This window comes from Onychostruthus taczanowskii, unplaced genomic scaffold (genome assembly GCF_017590055.1).
Source record: "Onychostruthus taczanowskii isolate IOZ18803 unplaced genomic scaffold, ASM1759005v1 scaffold52, whole genome shotgun sequence".
Lineage (NCBI taxonomy): Eukaryota > Metazoa > Chordata > Aves > Passeriformes > Passeridae > Onychostruthus > Onychostruthus taczanowskii.
Window position 1 is genome coordinate 2,818,864 of NW_024502791.1, and position 17,214 is coordinate 2,836,077.

General features: G+C 35.2%; 1 protein-coding gene across 3 annotated transcripts in view; it reads right to left on the reverse strand.

The window, feature by feature from the left end:
- The window catches only part of NLGN4X (neuroligin 4 X-linked), a 110,866-nt gene that overhangs the window by 58,855 nt on the left and 34,797 nt on the right, over window positions 1–17,214 (reverse strand). The window contains exons 2-3 of one of the 3 annotated variants that reach the window (XM_041416545.1): window positions 9,437–9,496; window positions 5,774–5,926 (exon numbers count right to left, since the gene is read on the reverse strand). The exons of 1 other annotated variant lie outside the window; for it this stretch is intronic. In XM_041416545.1, coding sequence (XP_041272479.1) covers window positions 5,774–5,926; window positions 9,437–9,496 — 213 coding nt within the window. The remainder of the gene's footprint in view (window positions 1–5,773; window positions 5,927–9,436; window positions 9,497–17,214) is intronic. One more of the 3 variants, XM_041416546.1, reaches the window with a different exon arrangement.

Consider the following 17,214-nt stretch of genomic DNA (forward strand, 5'->3'; position numbering starts at 1 on the left):
GCATGCATTCTTGGGGATCTAGAAGTTAGAGGAAATTGTAGAACTCGAAGGAAAGAGAGATATACTTAAAAAGTTGGAAAGTCTTGGGCCCATCTGTCTGCTATTTTGTCATGGTGCTACTTAGAGAGAAAGAAAGAGATGGGGAAATTATTCCCAGATCTTCTCTGCAGTCCTCTCAGACAGGGAGTATTTTTGGAATTACAGATAAATATTTTTCAGTGCACAGTCTAAAGACTTATATTTTACCCTTATGCAAGGAGAAAAGATAGACGTGAAAATGTTTGTCTCTGAATGTCATGATGCTACATCCACATTAAAAAGCGTCTTTTTTGACTCAGATGTCTGTCTTTTCATTTACTTTAGATGAGAACTTTTAATTTCTTGTTTGTAGCCATTCTTGGGGAAGTGGAACCAGGGACATATATCCTTGGAAGAAGATAAAGATGCTGTTCAGATATGTAGGGATGGGATTAGAAAAGCTAAGGCTCAGCTGGAGCTGAATTTGGCAATCTACTGGTAATCTCTCTTCCTACATCTGTCAAATGCCCAAATTTTCAGACAGAGATTTGGGGAATTAAGTCTCCACCATTGTAGTAGATCCCTTTTCAGATCATCTGAGGAACCTGAGCATACAAAAGTCCATGGGATCCAATAAAAAGTCTTGAGGGAAATAAAAGAACGAGACACTAAGCCAATTTCCACTATATTTGAAAAGCCAGGGAAACTGAGGAAGGCCCCAGTGACTGAGGGGATATCACATCTGTTTTAAAAAGGATACTTAGGAGGATCCTGGGAAGTACTGACCAGTCAGCTTCCCCTCCACGCCCAATAAGGTCATAAACCAGATCCTTATGGAAGTTATACTGAAGCATATGCAAGACATAAATGTGACTAGAGACAGCATCATGGCTTCACCAAGAGCAAATTGTGTCAGCCTTAGCTACAATAATAAGAGGCCATATACAATAATGTGACTCCATCAGTAGCAAGCAAAGAACAGTTGATGTTATTGACTGCATGTTATCTGCCTGGATGCTTTTAAGAAATTTAACAAGATCCCCCATAATATTCTTGACAAGAAATTGAAGAAATATGAATTTTATGGATGGACCGTTGGATGGATGTCATGGTTTGACCCAGAAGTAAGGTTTTAGGAAGTTATGGTCAAACCAATCAGTGGCTAAATTTTAGATTGGCACCTGGTGTGGCCACTGGAGATGTGGATACGCCTCTGAGAACATACAGGAGTTAAAAGCAGAGTACTCTTAGAGAGACTTCCTTTTTAGAGTCCGGCAAGTGAGCAGATCGAATCCTCTCCCCTGCCCAGCTGCGTCTGGGTGGGGGAGGCGGGCGGAAGGCCTGCGGCCTGAGAAAGGGAAGCCGGAGCCGCTGCGAGATGCAAGGGTGGAGGAGTTCTTAGGATGGTTTGGGCAGCTCCCCCCGGAGAGAAGGATAAGCGGTCGGGAGGAGAAGGGGTGGGCAAGGTGCCCAGCCGCTGCCAGGACAGGCTGTGCTTTTAACCCTTTTAGTGTTGAAACAATAGAAGCTGTAAAAACACTGATCCTCTTCAGCTGGAAACTGAGAAGGGATGGAGGAGGGGAAAGATGAAGAAGGTTTGAGTAAGGGAAAGAATGCCAGCAGATGAGCACCCGAGATGGAGGAGATGATTGGAGTGGCTTTGGGCCGGACTTTTCTCTTACATAGCCACGGGTGAAGCCAGTTTCTTCCGTTAATGCAGAGACTGCTCCTTGGGGGAGGCGGCTGGCCAGGCGCCAGGAATGATAAGGCCGCGAGGAGAAGTCGAAGGAACAGAGACTGAGGGGGAGGGTGTGGTGAACCCTCGGCCTTCAGCGAAGAATCTCCGTTCCTGAGCCCCAGGCCCCAGGGGAGTGAATATGGGGGGGACAGGAGTCCCAAATGGTGAGAGGCGGCCACGTCTTGGAACTGGGCGGAAAGCATTCTTAAAAAACCTAAGGAGTAGTTTGGATCCATGGACAGTGGTGAGAGCACTGGACATGGAAGGGGAGACGGTCACCATGGCAGATTTTCTCTTCGAGCAGCTGCTGTGTGTGACATGGAAGCACAGAAGTTCTACTGTGTTTCCAGGGGGAAGCCGATGGCGAAAGAGGGAGACTTCTCTCTCTCCTGATGGACTGGGGGGTGCTTGTGTGAAAGGAGGGTATTGGATTGAGAATTAATGTATTAGAGGGGATTTGAATGTTAGAGGACTGGGGGGAGGAGGAGGAGGAGTGTTTTGAAAGTATTCTATTGTGGATTGTTGTGTGTATGTAGTTTTCCCCTTCCTTTTCGTGTCTGTGTAGATTAATAAAGTGTTGTCTTTTCCCTCCATTCCCAAGTTAGAGCCTGCTTTGTTCTGTTCCCAGGTCACATCTCACAGCAACCATTTTAAGGGATACACCTTTCATAAAGGCACTAGCACTGTACCAGTGTCAATCCATGACATGGATAATGAACTGGCTGAATGGCCATGTACTCAAAATTTACAGTCAACAGATAAATATCCAAATGCAAAGCAATACCCAGTGGTATCCCTTAAAGGTTCATACTGGGACCAATACTATTTAATACCTTCATGAAGGACACAGACAGTGGGATTAAGTGCACCATCAGGAAGCGTGTGGATAACACAAAGATGATGTCCATAGATGTACTAGAGGGAAGGGATGCCATGCAGAAGGACTTTGAAAAGCTTGAAAAGTGGACCAGTGGGAACCTCAAGTAGATCAACAAAGTAGAACCTCAAGTAAATCAACAAAGCCAAGAGCAAGGTCCTGTACTACCACTGTACCACCAGTATTTTACCAACAGATGAATGAGATGGCTTGGGGATAACAGTGGATGAAAATACTGGACAAGAGACAGCAATATGCACTTGCAGCCCAGAAAACTAACCACATCCTGGGCTGCATCAAAAGCAGTGGGGCCAGCAGGCTGAAGGAGGTGATCCTGTCCCTCTACTCTGGTCTTGTAGGACTCCACCAGGAGTGCTGCATCCTGCTCTGGGGACTCCAGAACAAGAAAGCCACAGACCTGTTAAGGAAGCTCTAGAGGAGGGCCACAAAAATGGTCAGAAAAGCTGAACTGGGACTGTTCAACCTGGAGAAGAAAATGCTTCTAGGAGACCTCATTATAGCCTTGCAATATACAAAGGGTGCCTACAAGAAAGATGGGGAAACTTTTAACCAGGCCTACAGTGGCAGAACAGGGGGCAAAAGAAATTTTTTATTATGAGGGTGGGGAGACACTGGAACAAGTTGCCTAGACAAGCTGAGGATTCTTCATTGTTAGAAGTGTTCAAGATCAGGTTGGAGCAAGCTTTGAGCAGCCTGATGTAACTGACATCCCTTCCCATGGCATCAGGGTTGGATTGGATGGTCTTGGAAGATTCTTTTGAACCCAAACCATTTCTTGGTTCTATGATTTGTCTGTCTAAGATCATCCAGTGGTTATCTGTGTGGTCCTAATATTTTTTTCTATCTACTGCTATTAAGGACACACTATAGACTGAAAGAAAAATAATTTAATGCGCCGCAAGAACAGTACTAACATTTATGGAGAGTATAAGATCCAGTATTCATGTCAATTCAAGTGAATTTTCCAGAGGAATTTAGCATCTCCAGCAATTCAGCACTGTGGTCAATTAGATCTATAATCCTTCATTACAGGGTGAGATAATAGCAATAGAATTATGGATCTCTGTCGTTAACAACAGGTTTGTATGTGATTTTGTGTATGCACTTACAAATCAAGCACCATTGAAATGCACCAGAATTACAGAAATATGACCTCCAGTAACCCAGACTAGAAGAAAGGGATACAAATATTGTTAGTATTCAAACCATATGTCATAAAAGGACACTACTTTTTAAACTCTTATGAATAGTCATGTTGGTTTTACACAGGGCTGTTTTTCTGAAGAAATGTGTGTTTTCTTTTTCTGTTTTTTAACTCATGAAGCAAGTAAAAAATACATGGAATTCACCTAATATCTTCCAATGTCCACATTTTAATGATCACATTTACATTTCACCCAGAAGGAAAAAATATAAATATGTTCATACAGATTTCCTCTGATTTTTAAGTGTGTACACATTTTCTGAATATCTTCCATTTTTCTAATTCAAACATAGACTTTTGTAATAAAGAATAAATTCCATAGTCTTGAAAGTTACATTTGCCACTGTTGAGAAGCAATCTTTAATGTCAATACACATATGTGTTTTTCCTAACCCACTTAAAATCTTGGCTAGTATTACTTTTCTGTTTCTCATATAAATGCCCCTGTTTTGTGCCTTTTTTGCCTGAATTGCACAATTATAAAAAAGTAGAATTCTGACCCTTCTATTTTGTTTGATTTCAATATCAATACATAAAATAGGAGATCACCAAGCCAAATATTGCACTTTTCCCTTTAGATTTATAAAATACAGAGGGACAATGAAACATTTTACACCACTTATAGTGGTTTGCACTTATTTGTATCCTTCAACAATGTTAGTTTCAAAAACCAAGAGAAAACTTTTTAAAGAGACACATTAAATAATCTTTTTTACAGATAAATAACTAACAAGATTCTGGGTATACATGTTGTTTGACAATGAGCAAAACAGCAATTTGTTTTCTTGTGTCTTCAGTTCTTCCTTTCTTGCTCTTTTGTTTGTTTAGTTGGTTTTTTGTTTGTTTTTGTTGTTTTGTGTGGGTTTTGGTTTTTTTTGTTTGGTTTGGTTTGTTTATTCAGGGCTTTTTTGTTTGTTTGGGTGTTTCTGAGTACCAAGACTGCATGCATAAATATACCAATATATATTTTTATATCTCTGACTTTAAATTTAAATCTCTTTTCATCATAGAAAGAAATACTCTTTTATATTTAATGAATACTCAAAATCGGGGACAAGTAAAAAAATTCTCATTACTCTCATGAACTATAAAGTTGTTGAAAAACATGAACAGCATGAACAGATAACACAGCAACAGAAGACTTCTGTGTTCCAAAACAGCACCTACCATGAAAATAGGTCAGCTTTGCTATTAAGAAAAAAAGATCAAAAGTCCTTGTAAAAAGACACACAAAGAAAATTACTGTACCTTACTCTGTGTACCTAAAATGCCAGAAATATGTGCATTTGAGCATTCTGTATTCTGTTCTATACAAACTATAAGCTTTTTCACTAAGATAACAAATATTTCTAATGTCTGCCATTTTCTGCCATTTTTCAGGTTTTATTTTTTCTATGGAAAAGCAGAACCTCAAAAAATAAATAAGCCTTATTTTGGACAAAAGTTTGGTACATACTATGCACGATGATTATGGATTGTATATGTGTGTATATGGCCTTTATTTTTTGTATGTATCCCTAAGAAACAAATTGCACACAAAATTAGTAAATATAGATAAAAAATAACATTTTCCTTTTTCTTGCCATTACCAACTGTTTAAAAACTGTGAGGACCCATTCTTGATTGACTTTCTTCTTCTTTTTCTTAACATAGAATAGAAATTATTTAAGAAAAAGATACCAGTTATCAAAACATTATACATTTCCAGTCAATTTCTTTTTAAGGTGAAGGCAGTTGTCAAAAATAACGTAGTTTAGCCCAGTTTCCATTAAAATATGGACAATTCAAAATCCATCACGGAGATTGTTCAGTTTTAAAATCAAAACTGAGCCAAATATCTATGACTGATCAGTGGAAAAATCCAGTAATCAAATATTTCTTTGCAAATATTTCTATGAAGAAAAGAGTCACTTACCTAAAACTCCCAGCCTGTAATTGATAGTGACAACAATGACATTTCCATAACTTGCGAGAATGCTGCCATCAATCATATTTCCAGTACCCTCCATGTAAGATCCACCATGGATGTAGACCATAACGGGTTTCTTGCTGTTCTGATCATGAATGTCTGAAAAAATGCAAGTAAGGAAAACACAATAAAGCAATAAAAACATAAGGAAAATGGCATTAGTAATTTTTAATAGTGTTTACAACAGTCTTAATTACTTCCTATGTTTTCAATGTCACCACCTCTATACCCACTAGCTTACACAGTTCAGGACCATCCTACAAGCCTAATATTTATAATTTAAAATTTCAAATAATATTTCCTCTAAAATGGTCTCACTTCAAATGCATTCAGTATTACAGGAAATTTAATTTTAGTAAAAATGTCTTAAAACCTAAAAAACCAAATTATGAAATAATCTTGGTTTCTTTAGAACACTCGGATTCAAATATATACCAATTTAGAAATATCTGTGCATCTAGTAATAAAATTATAGGAATAATCCATACTTTCCCATTTCTTATAGGAAATTATATTCCAAGTAGTTCAATAAGAGATAATAGCAAAAATTTGACTGTTCTGGTAGAAGATAACACAGTAGACTGTTCCTTCTTTTAAACAGCCTAGGAGTTAACAGAGAGGATTTATGTGAATTTATGTCCCACCGTTTTTTGTATTTAAATCAAATTATGTCTTTTGTGTTGCACTTTTCCTGGTCTGGCAGCAGCTAAGCCTCAAAGAATAACCTTGAGTTAATGGTATTGCTGATCTTTTGTATAGGTAGAAAATTCCTGGCTACTTTTAAAAAGATAAACAGCTGGGTCTTTAAAAGAAAGTTCAATGAAATTGAAAACATTTTAAAGAATTCTAAAAGAAAGTTAAATGAAATTGATATTACATATTTAATAGTGAGTTCTAAAGGTGTGCTAATCAGTGATTGGGGTATATTTGGGAGTAGGTTAATCTAAAAAGTTCGGCTCTTGATGCCAGTGATGATTCAGAATACCTAAATCTGGAACTTATGTTCTCTACAAAAACAGTGTGAAGATAGGTTAAGCTCCTCTATAAAGTAGAAGGCAATTCAGCAAACTACCATTAGATATACAAATCTTCTATAAATAATTCAGTCTATCTGCATGGAATCAGAGCACTTCTTTCAAGCATGTAGCATAACATACAAGGAAAAGCAGAGTCTCTGATTATTCAAGCAGGTTTTGAAAAAAATCTTTTAGATAGGAATATACTGAAGAGTGGAGAAGGGAGGTGGACAAAGAAAAAGCTGAGCTAAATATCTACAGGTGAGGGATCTACATTTGAAAATCTTCCAAACATCCTCCCTCTCCTCAGGCTGATTAGGAAATACTGAGATAAAAAATGTGATCAAAAATCAGGTACCAGATAGTCAATGTTTTATATATGTGGAAATAATTAGAGCATATTTAAATGTATATTTTAACTATCCCATTCCTGTGTCCCACTTTTGTTTTACTCATGTGTATACCTTAAATATCACAAATTTCCAGCTGAATTCAGGAATGTCCAGGCTGCAATGTACACCTGTCTACTTGTCAGAGTTAAGGCTTGTCATTGATTCTGCCTCCTTTCCACAAAAAGATATATCCTTATATGTTGTATTTTAAACATTGTATACTTGAGCAGAAGAACAAAAGTTTTTGTGATAAGATCTTTTTAATTGTTATGACTTTAAGAGTAGTACAGCAATTAAACAGATCATTTAAAGCAATGAGGTGCATTCTAGTCAATGTATTTTTTTAATTGTCAGCATTTTCAACAAAGTATATAAAAGTGCTTCTTCTCTAAAGGCACAGCTAAGACCTCAAAAAACCTGAAACCAGCAATTATTTAATGTAATTATTTGTGTTGCTGAATTACCTTTCCCTTCTCTTCCCAAAATCTCATGGCACGTTTTTTTTTTGCCTTTAATCTTTTCTTATTACCTTATTCTACCTCAGGGTTGAATCTTTCACTGATGAAGTCAATAGAAGGTTTCCCCTTCCTTTTCAATGGGAACATTATTATTTTCAACATAAAAGAAATTAGCTTGATGCTCTGTATGCTTAGATCCAAAGTGGATATCTTTGTTAATCATGAAATACTAACATTTTATAAATTTTAAAAAAGGTTGAATAGTAACGTGTTCATAATCTAGTATTTATCTTTATTTTTAAAGCAACTTTGGTTTTGCCTGTTATTTGTCCTTTATTTTAAAATTAACTTCAGAATTTGGTATAGAAATGATACTACCATTGTTTGAAAAAAAGCGTATATTGAACAGAAATAGGAAGCTGATAATCAGAAAGCAACGGAGTAATTTTAGAGCACTCTGTGCGGTATTTCTGTGTTGTAAGAAAGAGTGTAATTCAGCACTGAAGGTGGTGGAGTAGAGGGCAATCAGCATGAATCAAAGACCTGAGGTTTTTAATATGGTATTTTGTATACAGACGGAGTAGTACAATAAACCTGAACTCCAGGAAAAGAAGTGATAGTATCCTCACTGCACTGTGTATGATTCTAAGTGAAATAGAGAGGACATATGTTTCAAAGTCATTTGAAATTTTGTCAGATGGGAAAAAAACGGGAAAAAATACATAGAATAACACTTTGGATTGGCCAAGCCTGAAAGACATGCCACTTTGAAGCCAGACCAATAAACTATCCAGGATTTTTATCTTCTCATTTAATGTGAAAATGTCTTTTTTCTTAATTTGGTAAATACATGTAAACTGACAATGTAACTTTAATAAAAAAGAAGGGTGAGAATAGAGGAAGATTTCATGACTTCTTTCTATTTTGGTGCATCCTAAATAGATTTGTTGCATCAAGACAAGAAAAAAAAATCACTTCCATCTAAAACTTTTTTGGGGTACTTCACTGTGAACTTTTACATTTTATTCAGGAAACCCAGTCCAACTTTGAAAGAAGTCAATGAAAATGATTGTTACTGATTTCAGTGGGAATGTGGTCAGAGTCAGAATGAATGTGTCTCAGAGGCTAGCTGATTACAGGAAAAAACCCAATAAAGCAGTATCAACAGCTTCCTTTATTTTTGTGTCCTGAAATAAACCACATCCTGTGAGAAAAAAATATAAATAAGTAAATAAAAATAGCAAAGACAAAGCACAATTCAACTGTATCAATGTACAGCATGTGCACTGGGGAAACAGTGGAAGTGAAAGGAAGGATATATGTGAGCTGTTTCATGAATTTCGAACAAGTGAATATACAAAATGTGTAGGAGGGAAAAGAGCACATGCATGTTTTTAAATTCCATTTTCTCAGCCTAGAAAGAATAGAGGGGAAAAAATATGTGGTTTCAAATAACATTTATGTTACTCACTTCACACATATTTAGGAATGAACTTTACACCTATGTCACGGAGGAACTGCAGTCATCTATATGCTAATTTAGATTTTAAAAAGAAAAACAATCAAAGCAAATTCTAAAGAAGAAAATAAAGAAGCACACTGATGTGAGCTTCTGCAAATAAGGGACTAAAAATCATGTTGAAATAACAGCAATAATAATAACAATAATCATTCTTAGTATAACAAAAATTGAAAAGTTTATGTTCATGCATCAGGGTCAGGCTTTGAAAAAACAAAAAATACCTTCATCTTCACCACGATCATTACTGGTTATATCATCTGCGCTTTTCTTTGTGTTGGCTCCTGGGATCATATTGAGGAGGGGAATAAAGGGAAAAAAGAGAATTCAAAACCAGCAGGTTCTCAAAAATAAAAAAAAAAACCACTAGTACAAAAAATGTAACAAAAATGTCAAAATCTGTTACATTTGAAAGTGAAAAACAAAAAAGATGCAAACTGCACATAAACATAAAATGTCAAGAAGAACAAATTGAAAATATTTGAAAAAATGTATCATATTCTGTGACAATGCAGTACTTTAGTTAAAAGTGATTTCTTCAAAAAAAAACCCAAATTAATGTGCTATTAAAAAAGAATAATATAAACCAAAAAAGTATGTTAAAAATTACAAAATTATGTTTTTACACAAGAAATGCAATTTTTTTTATTCTGTTCTGTAACCTTGAGGAAATAATGCCTTGAGTTACTTTCTTCAATAACAACATTTTATTCATCCTCATTAAAATTTATTAAGAAATAGCCACAACCTGAATTTTGGATGGAAATAATGTAAATAAAATGATCGTTTGAGCTTTACACAACTTGATTTGACCAAGACAAACCATAAACACCTCCTTAAAAGTTAATATTGCTTCCCATATGACCAAAAAGCTGTTTAAAACAAGACTGTAAACAAAAGTGAAATAGAGTTGAGTCAATCTTTATTCATGAAATTGGTCCAAAACCAACCTTGGTTGAAAATATACTACATCTTCTGCTCTTTAGAAAAACCTAGAAATTGACTGAAAATATTTACTTACCATGATAAAGAACTTGCATTTCTTTATTGAAAGATTTAGTGAAAAATATGTTTTAATTTGTATTCAATAGGCTTTCTTAAAACACTTTTCAGGTGTACACATGCACACACACACAGAGACATGCACACACACATGAACATTTATGCTCAGACGTGTCACAGCCTGTGCTTATGGGAGTAAAAGGAAATAAGCATACTTTTCAACGTCCTCATCCTTGGGCAATACTTCTGTTTTCTGACTAAAAAAATAAAAATACACCAAGCAATCCTTGCACCCAGCATTCCATTATACTATGCTTACTCCCATAGCAAGTAGCCCTCTGTAATGTAAACAGTTACTTGATAAGGAGTGAAACAGGAATAGGAAACTCAATTTATAATTTAGCTTAGAAATTAACATAGCTGCTAAAGAAATAAAATTATCTAAGCATGCTAATAATTATTTTCTTGGATTTTCTTTATTTTGAAGTGTCTTTTCAGTACATGCTGAAAAAGAACAGTATACTTTAACTTGTTTATGTATGAAGTCTAAATTTGTAACAGATACATCATATTTAAATAAATATTATTAACTTCTTTTATTTTGCTATTTAAATTATACTGTTGACTATATTTATATCCCTCAAAATCCAAGGCACCAATTAAATCTTAATCCATGATTGTAAAACAGAATGTCTTTACTATTACTAAAGTATTTAAACTTTTAAAGTATATACAGTTTTGGGATCAGTGCACTAGTTTATTTGTCTTCCAGAGACACAATTTCTACAGGCATTTTCTGGAAGCACTGCCACTATGTATGCAGTGATGATGATTAGTGAGCAAAAATGTGAAAAGCAGTGACTGATACTCTATCTCCACTTAAAGTGTCCATCTTCAATGCTGTTGTACAAAAGATATTGTTTATGCAGTACACCAGTGGATTCATTATATATATCCAGTACATAATTAACTAGGTAAAATATCTCTGTCAATGAAATATAGATGTTCTTCAATCTCTATTTTCTTTCAGAAGTAATAGATACAGGGTCATAATCTCAGCCACCCTCCATGTTTTGTTCTTTTATTCAATATTGTTCCAAATTACTTATAGCCCAATGATGGTGCAATACTTTCCCAGGTGATACACAAATATAGTTAATTTTGTATTGAAACAAACGAAATACTCAACCTTGCCCTTAAACTATTTTTGATTTATGTAAAATATTTATAAGAAATAGTTATTTATAGGCAATGAATACATATAGACACAAGTATGAATGTACATAACAAATTTCAATACTAGCTTCCCCAGGGAGGTAGTCTTTTAATTGTTTGATAAAAAATATGATCATCATATGGTAAATATAAAATCAAATACCACATATTTTTATTCCTATGAATTAAAAAAATATCAAAAATACTGTGATATATGCAGTACCTGTAGACAAAAACTGTGTGTACAATTATTAGGACTGTAATCCCTATTTCAAGTATTTTTGAGTGAAAGAAGTAGTTGTGTCCCAGAATATTTTGATTTGGATACTATGTCACCCCAAAATCTTCAATACACATATCAGTAACATATTGCAAGGATTTTCTCTTTAGTGTGGTTCCCAGTGTGACACTGGCTCAGTGTACTTCTGGAAAAAACAATGCAATTGTAATGAGAATTTGGAAAACATGGTTACATCAAGCTATTAGATGTATCACCTAACAGGTATGTGACATAAGGTTATCTGTAATATTTGAAACACCCTTTATTCCTTTTTTATGTTCTTTAAAGATGTAAAATATCACATTTTAATATATTTTCAGAAGAAATTATTGTAACTTAGTATGTGTTTATTTACAATGTAAGTGGGAATTCTATTTCTCCTATATGTTGTGAAACAATCATTTTCCTATTTTTGACTGGAATACACTTTTGCAACTAAGTTCTTGGGTTTGAGAGGATTTTATATTCATTTTGAGATCTCGTAAGATGGATTACATCAATGAGTTTTCAAACCAAGTTTCTGTGCTCCTATCACATTGTACTTTTTTCATACTGTGCATACCAGCCATAAAATCATGCAGTCATTAAGGCTGCAAAAGATCAAGTCCAACTGTGGCCCTAAGTACCACATCTACATCATTTAAATACCTCCAGGGATGGTGACTCAATGACTTCCCTGGACAGACTGTTCTAATGCCTGACCATCACTTCCATGAACAAGTTTTTCCCAATATCCAATTTAAACCCCTGCTGGTGAAACCTGAGGCCACCTCCTCTCACCCTATGCCTTGCTACTTTTAAAAGAGACCAACGCCCAGCTGGCTGCAAACTCCTTTCAGGTAGTTGTAGAGAGTGATAAAATGTCCCCTGAGATTCATATTCTTTAAATTAAACAACTCCAGCTCCTTCACTTGCTCCTCAGACTTGTGGCCAGATGTTTCACCACCCCTGCTGTCCTCCAACAACAGAGCACTGCGGTGCTTCAATGTTCTCCTTGCAGTCAGGGACCCAGAAACAAGCACAGGATTTGAGGCACAGCCTCACCAGTGCTGAGTACAGGGGGACCATCACTGCCCTGATCCTGCTGGCCACACTATTTCTGATACTGTTAGCGTGAAATAGTATGTTTCTGGAAGCTTATATTTTTGAAAGATTCATGTAATTTTTTAAGCAATGCTCCTAAGTATTTTAGGTGGTTTTGGAGCTACTGAAATAATTCCAACAATGACATCTGTTCTCCTAAGTCTATCTCATACAGAGAGCAAAAATTTGAATTTTCCAACCATGTTGTGTATTTTTTTTATTAAAAATGTCAATTCATTTGTCCTTAAACTTCTAAAAAATGATGGTAATCCCAGTCATAAGATAAAAAAGTCGCTATGCCTCTAAGGTTAGTTTAAGGCTGCATTAATCTTGGAGACTGAATGGAATCATAACTCAGAAACTCCCATTCCTCAGAAAAAATTGCCTGCCTGCAACAGCTGATTTTCCCACAGATCAACACTTCCCTCTGCTTTGGGGCTTCTTTTGCAAGTGTTCAGGGTTGAGCCAATTTTTTCCCCATATCTCATATTCTCCTCATCCCAAATTACAGGAGCAGCAATTTTAACCTTCAGTTCCCATACACCAAGTAAACATAACTACTGTATTATAGGATTTGGCCCTTCTGCAGTCTAGGAACTGTTTACTCATTCATCCCACATTAAACACGAAAGTAAATTTCAACAGCAACCCAGGATCCAGCAGTAGTAGTAATAACCTAGTGCATTAAAGAGTGAATTCCCTGAGCATCTCTATTGACTAACCTGGTGTTTGACCGGAGTTCCTGGTTTGTGAAGTTTGTACTTCACTTTTCATGATACTGAAAAGTAACAGAAAAATGCTTCAAAATATAAATAGGATGGAAATTTTTTTCCCAAATGGTCAAGGCTAGGAACAACTTAATTACATATGTTAAATATGCTGTAGATAGCATAGCTCTATTGAAGAATACATTTGTATAAAGGTTATTGTAATTTAGAAAAATATCTTACTGTTAATGAAAATTACTAGAATAAGATGTGACTTTGTAATGCGTATACTAAAGGCCAGGTGACCTCTTTCCACTTGTCCTACAATTCCATTCACTGTGAAAAGAGCATGGTGCAATGTATTACTGAACTCTGTCAAACCTCTTTTGCAAAGGATTTTTGTCTGCCAGAAACTGCTTCTTTTTCATATATATATATATATATATATATAAGCTGTTTTAAAACAGCTCTAGCCAATATGGCAATATGGTCATAATAAAGAAAGGTTTAATGGGGGCTATTTTTTCTTCACCTGAAAGAAGCACTGCAAGCAATGCAGTTGTAAACACTAAATCAGCAAACATTTCTAAAAGGTTTTGATTTTGAAAAGCTGATTGATGTGTTAATAAACTATTAAAAAGTAGTTGATTCCATTTGTCTATGGATGTACAGTCACCTTGTATTCCCAGATTTGTTCTCAGTGCCATGCACAAATCTATCACAAATGAAGAAGTCACCCTGCTGTAAGCATGTCCTCTGGCTCACATTTCTTTTGGATAATGAACAAAAATCTCATTCAGAAGCAAATTTTCTGGTTTTGTAAGTTGTCCCAGTTGTATTGACAATTTATGCTACATCTTCCTCCATTCAGATAACATGAATCACATATATGTAATATAGGCAGGTCCCATGCATGCAGTTTACCACGCTTTCATATTAAGTATTCACTCTGAAGCCTCTAATGGCAGCAAAAAATCATCCACAACTGCTTAATCTGATGCAATTTCTTTGCATTTTATTTGCAATTGCTCCATCTGTCACATACCTTTTCACCCCATTTAAATTTGGAAAAGGGCTCAGTTTTCAGAAATCACACAGCACATTATCAGTTGTATGACCTCTTTCACAGAGCACATGCTCAACCTTCTGGAAATTTCCAGCTCAAACCAGACTAATACAGGATTTAATAGTCATTATCTCAGTGATATCTCTTATTTATGCAGCCATTTTAATAGAACTCTAAAACTCTTGTTTTCCTATCCCATGAAAGCTACTATAATTTCACAATTCGGTCAAGTCAACAGTTTATTACCATCTCAAGAGAGCATTAGTAAAGTAAAATTTCCTTTCAGCATTTCACCTAAGACTGGTTGGGAAACTTGGCTTTGAGTCTCACCCAGTGTGCAAGACTTGAGTCATTTCATGTCCAAAAAAAGGGTTCCATCACTGGTGCAGTCTGGCTGCCATAACACTGTACCTGGCTCATCCCTATGGCCAAGGCTCTCCAGCTGCCTTTATAGATGTAACAAGAAGTTCTAATTTGGCAGCTGAAGAAAGCTCAAATGAGGCATTTGACACTTCAAACAGAGTGGAGGAAAATTATTGTCGTGAATTTCAGCTAGTTAAAATGACGTAGAAAGGACTGTGGATGCCCTATGTTAGGAAAGGCCATAAAGGCAGGCAATATATACCTGTTGTTTGGAATTCTGTTCATTTAATCAAAGAAAGAAAAATGTATTCATATCACCTAGATTTAAATAACTATTATTCTTAACTCTTTACTGAATCATTGCAACATGTGTAACTGTGTGTGGATGTACACATGTAAGCAAATATGTGCATATAAATGCACATGAAAAAAGCTCTACACAGCTAATCCCCTTCCAGAAAGAAATCACTTTTATCTTCCTTTCCCATAATCATGTTTAAATTAAGTTATAATACATCAACAATGTGCATAACTCTAGCAAACACCCATATTTGATGATTTCAGTGCAGTCCTTAGCCATAAATTAGATGCCATCTCTTTCCTTAATAATATGAAGACTTAGACCTACTGTTCTATAGTTTTCAACGTGAAAGTCAATGAAAACTCAGAAATTTGCTTAAACTTGCCTGAATTGAAATGTGTTTAGCTTTGTTTTAATTCCTGTATTATCACTGAATAGCAGAAGACACACGATTAAAGTAGCCATTATTCTAATTCTATTAATAATACCAAAACAAAACAATTTAGGTTGCAAGTGCTAGCTCTGTAAAGCAGCAACATTTAACTAAGGAACATGCAATAAAATTGAATTCATGTTCTTAATCACTCCAGCTGCAACACACAAAAAAATTTATTGGGATTCCAGAGAAAACACATAGATGTTGTTGTATATCCAGGAAATGTTCCTTTTCAAGAAAAGGGAATTAAAGGACAATTTTGTTTGGTATCCATAATTGGATGGACTGTAAGGAAGATCAGCTGAAATCCCTACAGTCTTGTGTTCCATGCATTAGGGAGGATTAAATCAAAAAGAAAAATGCTGTTTCACAAGCTTTTTCAAATAGTTTCAGTGGACCAATAAAATAATCTGGTGAAAAAGAAAATTCTGAATTTGAAAACGAGATTGCATAAAAAGTATGGAATTGTTATATTACCTAAACTTTCTACTCTATGTTGCTTATAGGTTTCAGTTACATAAAAAGGTATTTTTCACTATACTTCAAAGATTTCCTATATACTTAATTTTTTGGAAAGTGAGCAATGTATTTTAAGAAGATTGCTAGAAAGAGGTTTATGACCAAGATAAAACTGACACTTATAGCATACGCACAGTATGCTTACTGAAAGAACCACACCTAAATGTTATTTCTTTTTACAAAAATATTTGCATTTACTTAGATCGTACTTATTCTTTCTAGAAAAGAATTTATAAAAAGACTACATTTTATATTTTAACCCCTGTTAATTCATTTTGGCACTCTTCATACCTCCTAAAATTGCTCTGAATAAAAATTACCAAGAATAATAATTTTTCAAGCTATTAACATTTAACATATTGTTTTCATTCATATTAGTATTTGTAAAATTATTATTATTTTAGATGAGTCGTAACTAAAATAGAAATGAGGTAACCACATCAATTCACTAATAGTTTTTATAAGGGTTTTTGTCATGCAAGTTACACCATAACTAGAATTTGCCATCTTCTATATATAGTACATTGCTCTGACAAAACAATCTATAATGGTTCAAAAGAAAGAGGGCATTGTGAAGCCTATCCTTTCAGTGACCTCCAACAGATAAGAGGAGTGTTTCTTGTACTTCCACTGTAACTGAATCTGCTTTGTTTGATGGAAAACTGGACTAAGTCTGAAATGCTTACTGATTCAATAATGAAAGATTAGTCAAAACCATAAAACTATCATATAGTTAAATTAATTCCAAAAGAAGCACATATTTTTCTGTGCAAGCATCAGCTGAAATACTGTCAGTATGAAAACATAGCAATGACCTCAAATAGCTGACATTTCTCTGCTGAAGTGATGAACTTGTGAAAGTGTGAATGTAGTAAAGCTGTGTCCTAGATTCAGCTGGGATAGAATTAATTTTCTTCATAGTAACTTGTACAGTGTGGTATTTTGAACTTAGTATGAGAATTATGTTGATAACATACTGATGTTTTAGTTGTTACTGAGTAATGCTTGTCCTAAGTCAAGGACTGCTCAG